The sequence below is a fragment of the Mytilus galloprovincialis genome, chromosome 1 (genome assembly GCF_965363235.1).
Source record: "Mytilus galloprovincialis chromosome 1, xbMytGall1.hap1.1, whole genome shotgun sequence".
Classification (NCBI taxonomy): Eukaryota; Metazoa; Mollusca; class Bivalvia; order Mytilida; family Mytilidae; genus Mytilus; species Mytilus galloprovincialis.
The window spans coordinates 19,652,863-19,665,907 of NC_134838.1; the positions used below are offsets into that span (position 1 = coordinate 19,652,863).

The 13,045-nt window shown below is 31.9% G+C and overlaps 1 protein-coding gene across 1 annotated transcript; it reads left to right on the forward strand.

Annotated features, from left to right (window-relative positions):
- Positions 1-2,233: 2,233 nt before the first annotated feature.
- On the forward strand, positions 2,234-8,273 carry LOC143068434 (uncharacterized). Its single transcript, XM_076242500.1, has 5 exons — positions 2,234-2,340; positions 3,162-3,440; positions 3,613-3,693; positions 5,004-5,260; positions 7,744-8,273. The coding sequence occupies exons 1-5, from the start codon at positions 2,326-2,328 to the stop codon at positions 7,946-7,948; spliced, it is 837 nt and encodes a 278-aa protein (XP_076098615.1). The 5' UTR covers positions 2,234-2,325; the 3' UTR covers positions 7,949-8,273.
- Positions 8,274-13,045: the final 4,772 nt, after the last annotated feature.

Consider the following 13,045-nt stretch of genomic DNA (forward strand, 5'->3'; position numbering starts at 1 on the left):
GCAGAGAAAAACTGTGTATCTTATAATCGGCATGACTTTATCAGATGACAATACTAATACTAAAATAAGGCTTGCACATAGTTATATACTTTAATTCAGTCACGGACCCGTGATATCACGGGTATGTTCTAGTTACTATATAAAAGTCTATCCTGTTACCTTTTTGTCTATCCTGTTACCGATATCAGTATTGCACCTGCGAATGCTTAATTGGGAAGATTAATACGTTACTAGAACACACCCGTGATATCGCGGGTCCGTGACTGAATTAAAGTATATAACTTGCGCAAGCCTTATCTTAGTATTAGTACTGTCATCTGATAAAGTCATGCCGATTATAAGATAAACAATTTTCTCTGCTTTCAAATCTTTCTGTTTGAACCCGTCGAACTGGAACTTATCAATTATTGGTAATATTAAATATTTGGAAAACAAAAGGTCCTGGAATGGAGTATTTTTTAATCAACAGCATTGTCCTATATTAGTTATAAATAAAGTTGAAATCTTTGATTCGCTGTTTTACGTCATGCCCGCTAACAAATTGAAACTTATTTTTAGCCAGATTTTTAGTATTCGTATTGTTATCTTAGAAAGTCTTACGGATTAAAATACTACAACAGGTAACAATTTGACAATTTAGTAGTGTCAACCCTGTGATTATGACCCGTTTATATAGCATATTAATCCCGAATACACCGTTTGGTGGTGCGCCTGTCAGATGCGGAACGTACAGATAAGGTAATAGGTAACAGGTGATTATACTATTGGTATCGGTATCGGACTCGACCCGGAACTTCCTAATTATTGGCGATATTAATTACGTGGAAAACAAAAAGGCCTGGAGTGGTGTAATTTTTAATCTACACCTTTGTACTATATTAGTTGTATATAAAGTTGAATTCTTTGATTCGTCGTTTTTACGTGATGACGGCTGACAAATTGGACCTCGCAATTTTAGTATTATAGATAACCTTAAGATTACTTCAAACAACGAAATATTTCATTCGTTTTGCACCTATATGTTAAGATAAAAAAATTAACGACGTTTTTGTCTACAATTGTCTATCCTGTTACTGTAACCATAGCAACCATAGTAACAGGATAGACATAACAGGATAGACAAATTTCTTTGTTTTTGATTGCTGTTGTGAAATAACTACTCCCTTTGGTGAAGTGATTATGTTTTTCTATTGTGAATTTGGTTTCCAACACGTTATTGCACTTTTTACAAGTATACTGTTGGTGTATTTAATCAAAATTGGTGGTAACAGCATAGACATGAAAAAAAGTACGCTATATTTTTTTCACTAAATGTCTTGAAATTTCTTTTCTCTACACTTTCGTTCAAGAAACGAGGCGTTTTATATGTAAAGATTACTTTGCACTTTTGAGATCAACACTGACTGATTCAATATTCATAGGGAGAATAATTTCACGGCTGATTTAAGTAGTGGTAACAGGAAAGACATGAACCTCCTGTACGCAGATTCAATTTAGTTTGTAGATAATATGTTACATACAATGATATAGAAGCTACGATTTTTCGTTAGAGTAATATTAAACGTTCTTAAAAAGTCCCTTTTGCAGATATCAAGGCGATCAGAAAATCGCAAAAAAATCATTTGAAATGTGTTTTTCTGACACTGTACGCAGACAAATACCCCCAAAATGGGTCTTAAATGCAGTTTAATCTTATCAAAATAGATGTAAGGTGTGTTTATTATTAATGTTCTGAATCACAAATCCGACAAGCTTTCATTTAAACCATTACAACTGAAATTTCCATTAGAAATAAAAAAGTTAGCATGGGTGTACTGAAAATTCGACATTTTTTGAAAACGACCCATATATTTAATTCCAACGTAATAACGCGAGAAAGTATAAATGTTTTGCTAGTTATGTTTTAAAAATGTCAACGAATATTTAGCGAAGTATCAAATGAAGAAAAAGTTCTTTTCTTAAATGTCCAAGGCAGATTTGTATCATTTACTACATTTCAGTATTTTTTTGTAGAAAAGTTTAGGTTGTTATATTTTCAAAATTGAAGCAGAATAACGAAAATTGTGAAAAAAAGTAAAATCACAAAAATGCCGAACTCCGGAATATTCAATACGTAAAGTCCCTAATCAAATGGCAAAATCAAAAGCTCATACACATGAACCATGCATTTAAGTTGGGTTTCCAAGTACTTAAATTAGATAATAAGTTAGATCAATAAGTTAATATTAAACTATAAATAGAAGGGGATTTTCACAAAATAGTAATTCAACACTTTCAGTTTAGCACTCGTTTTCTAATTATTGGTTTCAGTTGCAGAATTAATTGATGGCCGCTAAATATGTAAGTATACCAATAAATTAACCTTATTATCACATCTGCTAAATTCATTGTGAATATTTGTTGTTGTTCAGGAAAAATATTTCGTTGTGTATTCAAATGTGTTCCATATATTTGTTCAAATGGCTTTATGTTTGTTGACCTTCCATGTTTCGTTTTTGGCAATGTTTTTCTGTATATTTGATTCAAATACACAACTTAAAGACTTACAGTTGCAAAGGTTTTAGTTGATTGCGCAGGGTATTATATCACTGAGATAGTAATCTGTCGACACAAATAAATATCTAGAGGCCTTCAATACATTGACAATTGTCAATACAATATGTCTAGCTTTAAAGCATATCCACATTCGTTGTTATATCTATCAAATATTTGAACTCAATACAAACTTTTTTAAATGTAAAAAAACATTAAGATATCGCCAGCAATTCTTGCAATTGCAATCATTGAGAAGGTTTTTTGAACATCCGGTGGGCTTAAAACTTAAAATCGTTAAAATCACCAGAATAACAGAAGGTATACAAAAGACAAAACAAACAGTACAGGAAAAAGAATGCCAACAAGCACAAGGTACGCATCCTGCGCATATGAAATCAATTTACACCAAGTAAACTTCATCTTTTGTACTAAATTATTATTCCATTTTCACATAGATACATGTATATGTGTTTATGTAAACTTGGAAACATTAAATTTAAGGTCCAAAATAATAATGTGCAACATGTTTGACGTGTAAATGGTTTGATAAATCGACGATCAGCTTTATTTGAATTTTAAAGTTTCTGTTGCTTAAATTTTATGAAAACCAGATGACATCATTTCAGGATAGAGCAGGAGAACACAATAATTCAACCCAAGACTACATTTTGATATCAAGAAATGAGGAGGCGAAGGCATTATTTCATAGAATACATAAGAACAAACACAATATAGCGACACTTGGTTTAGATGTGGAATCTGTTGAATTGGGAAGATCAGTTGTATGCATTGTGCAAATAAAGATACAAGACGAACCTCCCTACATTATAGATATATATGGGAGTAAGATAGATTTGAAGGCGACCTTGTTCAACGACATAATGACATCTGCAGAGATTGAAAAGGTTTGTTAATATAGCCTCAATACTTAAAAGACAATTGTTTAATACATTTTTTTCATATCCTAGTGATAGCAAATATTGAGTCAGTCTGGTTTAGATAACACATAAACGTAGTCTTATTCCTATTTTTTTTTAGCTCTTTTTTGTTTATTTATCAATTAATTTTTTGTTTCAGGTGATTCATGATCCTAGAAATGATAGCAGGATGCTGTATGAAACATTCCAGACAGAGATGCGAAATGTATTTGATACACAGGTTTGTGTTTGTTTTCTATTAACATTTTGATGGAAATTCAGATAGATTTTCAAGTATCAGCTTTGAAGCTGAATTGCATTATCATTGATGATTGGTCCAACCTTCCAAAAAAAAAAGTAAAATATCAAAAATAATGAACTCCGAGGAAAATTCAAAACGGAAAGTCCCTTATCAAATGTCAAAACCAAACGACAAAACACATCAAACGAATGGACAACAACTGTAATATTTCTGACTTGGTACAACTTTTTGAGCTCCATTATAAATTGTACAAAAAAATATGTTCAGATCGAATATTCTATTTCGCACATACTCTTTGTGCTAAAATTATATCGAATGGCGAGTAAAGTATACCAACCAGGAAACGCATACCTTGTTGATGCATCTAATCTCGCTCATTTTAGACTTTATGTTTATTTTTACGCATAGCAATGGGTTGAATATAACAATCTAACAGGTACGAATTTGAAACTTTTCTGTTTCCGACTTTGATTATCTATGAAAGTGATTGTAAAATAAAGCCGTTAAATCTGTTTATTCAAATTAAAGGATTTGATCTCAATACAATATAAATTCTTTCTTATGTTGTACTGTTATACCACTGTCCCAGGTTAGGGGAGGGTTGGGATCCCGCTAACATGTTTAACCCCGCCACATTATGTATGTATGTGCCTGTCCCAAGTCAGGAGCCTGTAATTCAGTGGTTGTCGTTTGTTTATATGTTACATATTGTTTTTCGTTCATTTTTTTTTATATAAATAAGGCCGTTAGTTTTCTCGTTTGAATTGTTTTACATTGTCATTTCGGGGCCTTTTATAGCTGACTGTGCGGTATGGGTTTTGCTCATTGTTGAAGACCGTGCGGTGATCTATAGCTGTTAATTTCTGTGTCATTTTGGTCTCTTCTGGACGGTTTTCTAATTGGCAATCATACCACATCTTCTATTTTATATTAACTGTGACGTTTTGATAAAATAAACTGATACGTCCACAGAAGACTTACTTTTTACTTTAATGAGAATGATGTAATCACTGTCGATCAACAATTTTTGAATTATAAAGATCGGTTGCCACTTTGTTTTTTAATTTTAGACAAAATGATAAAATATGATCTGTTGTTCCTCTTACAGTAGATATGTTTCCCTAAGTTTTGGTTTGTGACCCGGATTTGTTTCAGTTGAAACGATATTGAACAGCGGTATACTACTTTTGCCTTTATATATATCGACACTACAACTTACCCGCGACGTTTGATTATGGATATATACTTACTTTAAAGTTGATATATTCTTATTTGTTTTACTTATTTAGACCTTCCAGATGACAGTTGAAAATCAGGCTAACCAGGCATTAACAACAAGAAGACTACAATGCCAAAGGAAATCGTTGGACTTTATTTATGAAAAGTATGTAGGACGTTTTCCAAATCAAAAACTGAAAGATGATATGAAAAGTAAAATGTCAGAGGATCAGACCATTTGGTTGAGACGGCCATTGACAAGAGAAATGGCTTTGTATGCATCATTAGATGTTGAGACACTTCTGCCAATACGGGTTTCAATGTCCAAGTAAGTACAATAATTAGGGCTAACTGGCAAGTTTGCCCGTTCATTCGTCTATTTGTCACAATTCGTTTCCGCTCTCTTAATTCGAAACATCAGGTTTTCTAATGAAACCTGTCATAACTAATTACCAACAGCACGCGTCTGAACTCGTCGCCTACAAGGCAGAAAAAACGGACACATGCAACTATTGTAAAAAACGGAGTATAACTTGGTCTTTCTTGTTTTCACTTTTTTACTTCATATCCCTTAGAGTTGGGTAATAAAACTTGGCATAGTTATTCACCCTAACTAAAAAATGTGTCGTATAGAAGTAAGAAAAACTGAACATGAAAAGTCATGGTCAAAATTTTAGTTTAACTTTCTCATTCATGTTGATATGAATTTAAAATCGGTTCTGCTCTATTACTTCGAAACCCCCTTGGATTTGAGAATGAAAAAGTGGTACATCAGTAACATTACTGCCTTCCATTGGCATATGCTATGTCAATGCTCTTCAACTTCGTAATTCATTTGGCCTTTTTAACATTTTTGGATTCGAGCGTCACTTTTGTAGACGAAACGCGCGTCTGGCGTAAGTACAAAATCTAATACTGGTATTTATGATGAGTTTATTTCTACTGGAGCGGGACCTGTATCATTGATCTCATTATTTCATCACTTCATCAACACGTAATGACTAGGCAATATGAATTTGCCTATGTTCAAATGAAATTTTCAATTTTACGTTGAGCAATGCATATTTAGGTTGAATGAATTAATGCTTTCTCTTATAACTAACAATGTTTTCTTTTAATTAGATTCGATACAGTTTTTGATTCTATTGTCATTTTTATGATTTTGATATATGATGTTGTTAGAAATGACATTTCTGAAAAACTATAAATATATCATAGGTTATACTGCTCATTTCCTAGAAAAAGTAAGGTTTACAATTTTCCATTAAGCAATGCATATTTAGGGTGAAGGACTTATGCTCACTAACAATGTTTCCTTTTAATTAGATTCGATACAGTTTCCAATTCACTTAGATCAGTAAAACATAAGTATTCCGAAATAAGTTAATTTGTGACCTATATTGAGCAGTTTTATTTTTTTTGTATCAAAACATCAAAATTAAACTTTGTTTGTTTTCAACAAAAATCAATATATGGGGTTCTTTGATATGGTGAATTTTACTTTGTATTCATTTTTGAATTTTGGGTCCCATAATTAAATAGATCAACTCTTAGGTTCAAGATGTCTCAAATTAAACTTTGTTTGATGCAGTCATGAATTACAATCTTGTATTTCTTTGATATGCTGAATCTTACCGTGCATTAATATTTTGGATATTTGACTATATTTAAAAAGGTATATATCCAATTTAAATTTTCTATGTTCTTAGACCTCATTCATTCTGTGTCAAAAATTATGCTATGTCAAATATCTAATCATAATCAAAATCAGAGAATTGCACAATACATATAAATTAAAAATAGATGATTAGTTAATATTAGATACAATAGACACAAAAAATAATATTTAATCACAATCCAAATTCAGAGCTAAATTAAACTTTATTGTAGAGCTCATACGTGCTCCCACTGTTCACGGTTCGATCAGTGCTGTCGTATTAGAATGCGCGCCCAGCAGAGTACTTTGTGAGAAATGTTTTGTGTACTTGTTTGTCTTTCGTGTTTTGTCATGGCGTTATCAGTTTTGAGTATCCCTTGATACCTTCAGTCACTTGTTTTTACAATTGCACTAAAAAAAAGAAGATATTTTATGATTAGCAATGAGCAATGTACTCCAGAGTTAATTTAGTGACGAATATGAAAAGCAATTATATATCACCGATGGTCTTTAACACTGAGAAAAAAACCATAACTATAAAATACTTAACATGAAAAATAGGAAACAATACAAACGATAAATATCGGAATACCTGATACAATGAAAATGAACGAAGAACAAAGATGCCAAACACGGAAAAAAAACGACAACCGCTGATGCGCAGTTTCTTGACTTGGGATAGACGCATTAAGATTGTAGCGATGTTGATCATGTTTATGAACGCCCTTCCTGTTCATAATCAAGACCAGTCATGTTACAGCATTACATAAGAATATACTGCAAAACTCAGATGCAAATGGCTGAACTCAATATGCCAGTAAATACAATAATCAAAACAAATAACATAAAAACAATAGACACAAAGTACTGATGAAAAAGTTCTCACAAATACAAGCAAATATATGACAAAATATAGAGAATGTGGCGGATTACACATGTTTGTGTACTTTCAATCATCCGCTTACCTGATACAGTGATGTAACTGCAAAATATAAAACAATTAATTTGTTAAAATTAGAAGATCGAGGTACAAAAACAACTAATATGAAATCAATAGACACAAAGTACCTATATAAGTGATGAAGTGAACAATAGTCCGAAGTCTAAAAAAAATAATAATTCAATGGGTTTAATTTATAAATCGGTTATTTCAGATACCTTACTAATATGGACGATGGACAGAGGAAAGATTTCCTAAAAACATATAATGAATTATGCGCAGAAAGCATATTCACGCCTATAGCTAATGATGAAATTCACATACGTAAAAAAGTACGGGAATTTGAAGAAGCAAAACGTTTACAAATGCTTGGCATTGAATTAAATAAAAAAGAGAAGAAACTTATTCGGTCTTTTTGAAAGAGAAAAGAGCCGAAAGATACCAAAGTGATATCAGTATTCAAATTCATAAGTCGAAAACAAGCAGACAATACCATGGCAGAAATCGAAAAACGACAAAAAGACTACAATATACAAAACACAACTTAAAAGCTAAAGACTGAATACCACAAACCCACAATTAAATACTAATTAAATATTATGATCAACTCCCGCAAACATTTTAATTTCAATCTCTAGTGTTGTTCAAAATAAAACTTCAGTTGCAAATCCAATTGTAACGTAACATACGTGTACACCATGTTTTATTTGAATTAAAACATTCTTTCGTTTACAAGCCAAAGAAGAGATTCCTTTTATAATGTATATAAAATTACCATTTTTGTTGTTGTATTAGAAATAAATATATCTGCATTATTCATAATATATAATGTGCTGTCCGATATAAGAAATTAAAGTTATCAAATTGTATTTTTAATGATCCAAATAAGATCTACACTTCATTCGATATTTTGAGCTAAAATAATTTACTCTAGAAAAATTGAAGTCATTTGTTTGTAAAAAGTAAAAATAACAAAAATAACGAACTTTAAGGTGTGACCTACCGAAATAGACTGTTTACCTGATTTGTTATCACATAAGCAACATGACGGGTGCCACATGTGGAGCAGGATCTGCTTACCCTTCCGGAGCACCTGAGATCACCCCTAGTTTTTGGTGGGGTTTGTGTTGTTTATTCTTTAGTTTTCTATGTTGTGTCATGTGTACTATTGTTTGTCTGTTTGTCTTTTTCATTTTTAGCCATGGCGTTGTCAGTTTATTTTCGATTATTGAGTTTGACTGTCCCTTTGGTATCTTTCGTCCCTCTTTTAAGGAAAATGCAAGTCGGAAAGCTCCCTATTAAATGGTAAAATCAGAAGTTCAAACACATCAAGCGAATTGAAATGAACTGTAATGTTTCTGACTTTGTACAGGCATTTCCTTATGTAAAAAATGGTAAATTTAACATGGTTTTATAGCTTGCTAAACCTCTAATTTGTGTGACAGTCGCAAAAACAAATCCTTACATTGACAACAATTTATGAACAAAACAAACAAATATAATAGGTTAAAATGTCAAAAGAAGGGCACAACTGTCAACAATGCGTTATTATCTTAATCACTTTAAAAACAAACAAATATATCAACAAGAGAAACAAAACTTTATATAGACCTAATACATAAGCCACAATGAAAGACAATAATATAACAAAATTACCACAGCCCAACCAACACAGTGTCGGGATGCATTACTACCGAGCTACACCAAAAGATATGACCAAAAGTGGACTTTAGAGTTAAGGTTAATAATTTAAAAAGACAAATTAGAGAAAAAGGTAAAGCAAGTAATTTAGATGATTAACAACGTATTTGCCTAGAATCTATACTTAAGTTGATGGGAGTATCTATTAAAGGGTATATATCTTCCGGTGCACCTATTTCTTATAAAAAGAACGAGACGTTTTTTGACATAACCCTGGCTCATCAAAATTGAGCTGAGACACTGTTGACGTTTCATAAAATCTGGATAGCAGCTGCAAGCTCCCGAATACCGAATGAGTTGGGAAATGTTTATCAAATATTGAGGTGAAGTTGGTATATTGCTACTAATGTGAATGAAACTGATGAGGTATTGATGTCTTAATGATAGGCAGAGGATGTCCTATTTGTTGTTTCTTAAATTTCTAGTTTGGGAGGATATATTGACCACATCAGAAAAATTTGCATTGGTAATAGAAAGAACATTAGAAATATATTGAACTGGGTTATTTGATCTTCTTGTTTTCGACAAGTGTCTGAATGAACCTGGACTCATGAAAATAAGAAGAGGTCGGCAAGGAAAGACGCATAATTATTTCCCATAGCGATGCTGACAATCTGTTGAAAAAGTTTAACTCGACATTCAATAAATATGTTGTCAATAAGGAAATTGCAGCATACTTGTTACATGTTCCTCTGTGAAGTTTTATTCACCTTTTTTGTTACAAAATATCAAAATATGCCGTATGATATCCAAAAATTAATAATTATATTTTTAAAATTATGGTTCAAATTTATGTGATGCGTTTCTCTGATTTTTTACCTATGGAAATGTGTATGTTGAATTATGTTTAAATCCCCAGTAATAACGGCCATCAGGGCTGTAAAAAAAGACTAGTGGTAACAGTCGTAAGTTCTAGGTTTGAATATCACGACTTTTTCTGTCACAGATTGTCATGGGTATATTTTTTCAGGTTGCCTTACTTACATTTTCGTTTTTGTTTTTTTTTTTAAAGTTTATGACTCATCACTGGAATTCGCCGTTTTAGAATCAAAAGGACCATGGTTAATCTCATTGTTTTCCTCCAAACTAATTACCATTTTGGACATTGTCAGCCATTCACAGCGTTTTAATGTACACTCTCGAAAATATAACTCAAAATACATTAAGTTCTGAAGCGGAGAATGTTGCATGCCATGCTCAACACGACAGATGTTACTAGTGAAAACATGAATCATATCTTTTGACTGATGAATCTTTTGTAGACGAAACGTGCTTCTGGCGTAATATAAAGTTTAATGCTAGTATCTATAATGAGTTTATTTGCAACCACTGGGTCGATGCCACTGCTGGTGGAGATTTATTTCCCCGAGGGTATCACCAGCCCAGTAGTCGGCACTTCTGTGTTGACTTGAGTTATCATTGATATGTTCATAATTACGAATTAACTGTTAACAAAACTTCAAAAACTAAGGTTTTTCTACCTCATGAATAGATTACCTTAGCCGTTTTTGGCAAAACATTTAGGAATTTTTGGTCCTCAATACTCTTCAACTTTGTACTCTATTTGGCCTTTTGAACATTTTTTTATTCGAGCGTCACTGATGAGTCTTTTGTAGACGAAACGCGCGTCAGGCGTAATATAAAATTTAATCCTGGTATCTATGTTGAGTTTATTTGAAAGCACTTGAGTAACGAGTAGGTTGACCACTATGAAATATCTATTCAACAAATGACATCGAATATTTTCTAACTGTTGTAACGCAATCCCGTGCTATCTTCCTTGAATGTTACCTATCGAATTTCATCGATTCTATACTTATACGAGCAACACGACGGTTTCCACATGTAAGTATGACTGTTTTTCGTCCAGAGGATCTTGGATCAACCCAAGTTTTAGTGTTGCTCAGTCTTTATTGTTATATGTAATAGTTTATGTAATGTTATGTAGGTCGTTTTCCGTTTTTTTCTTCATGCAATTGGCAGTTTGTTTTCGTCTTATGAGTCGGATTATCCCTTTGATATTTGTTGCCTCTGTTTTTCTTATTTAATCTTACTTTGGTGAGGGCTTTTCAGTTTAAACCTGTGTAGTGGTTTGTTAATTGTTTGATTAGTTGTTCTAATTTCTTCTTTTTGCCATGGTATTGTCTGTGTACTTCGACGTACGGTTTTTGATTTCATCCTTCAGGAAAACAGCCTTTATGTACTGATTATAAACAGCAACAAATCACCTTGTTATTCAATATCTGTTTTGCAATGGGCAAACGGCTTGTAACAAAATGTAAAACATGAAATAATGAAATGACGTTTAAAAAACAAAGTCTATCAATTCATAGATCGGTCACATTTAACAAATGTTTAAAGCTAGCTTACTCCATCCTGAACTGATACTGACTCTTATATATTTGTCCCTGTAACTTGACAGATATCAATTATTTATTAATTTTATTCCAAGACAGAAATCTCGGAAATAGAAACAAATTCCCTTCCCAATCTCTGTCATCATTTATTTATTGCAAATAAGATTAACCCTTTTCATTCCATTAAACTCTTTTGTGAAATATTTTATATTTCAAAGTAATCCATCTTCCACTTTTGGCAAGTGCTTGCACAAATCAAAACCGATATGTCAGAACCTAATTGATATTCACTTATATTTGGATGAAAATGTCAGGTCATAAATCATAGATACTGGACAAGTATTCTCTTTTAAGTAAATTTTTCAAAACTAAATTGGTTGGGAAATGTTTCTGATTTACCAATTTGAATGTACTGGCATCAGTCACTGTTTTTTAAATAGAAATGTTTTATAGATATCAGTTTAGAATTCCTACACTTCCTCATTTTCGTATAATTTAGATGATAACGTAAATAATTTATTGAAAAATAAAGTGAACACGACTGAAAACATGATAATTTAAGAACAGACTTTTGAAATTTGAATAATCTTTTTAATTGTCGATCAGTATCAAAGTAAAGTACTATTATCAAAGACAATTGGTTTCTTTATTTTATCCACGCAAAAAGCGTATTTATAGAAATTATTCACTATTAGCTTTTGCCTTTTTGAAATCATTTCTCCTTTAAATGAATCTAACTGATTTTGACTATACTGTAAAATGTTTCAATTATACGTCTTCAATAAAATAAATCAATAACAATTTCATTGTTCATACAAAAATCAATTCGGATACCTGGAAAAAACTGTAGGACAAATACCCATGTATAATCTGCTATATATATCATTTGGAATATGTGTATATAAAATTTTTATTTTAACACTTTTCATAAAGTTCCAAGTTTATTTCACAATGCAGGTATTTTCATATCGCGAAATAAAAAAAAGTTATTACACATTTTGCCTAATTTTGATATGTGATAATTTAACAGAGTAACAGAGAGATTTGTATGGCCAGTGATGTATGTTGCATGCATAGCACATAGCATTATTTTTTATTACCTTATCTTCATAATCTAAATCGATTAATGAAGTTTGAACGTCGGTAAACAACAAACGCAGTGAAAAAATTCTACATCCTGATAAACTGTTTGCTATTTTAAAATATGTCAGAAGATTTTTTTTAACATTGCAAGATCGATTCGAATTTGTTATGGTGGTTTTTACACTGGTAAGTAGATAGTAATTGATGTCTGCGAAAAATCCTACGGGCGATTAATACACAGCAGCAGGCGCTTACTCTGTCGACAAACGCGTTTATGTGATTCTATCAGTTTCTGTTTGTGACCTCGTTCTGTCTTTTTAATCGAGTCATAAGATTGTAACATCGATAGACTACTGTTGCATGAACTAATTGAAC

Coding starts and splice junctions, on each gene's coding strand:
- LOC143068434 (XM_076242500.1), top strand. Junction 3,694..5,003: donor GAAATGTATTTGATACACAG/GTTTGTGTTTGT, acceptor TTACTTATTTAG/ACCTTCCAGATGACAGTTGA. Junction 5,261..7,743: donor ATACGGGTTTCAATGTCCAA/GTAAGTACAATA, acceptor CGGTTATTTCAG/ATACCTTACTAATATGGACG.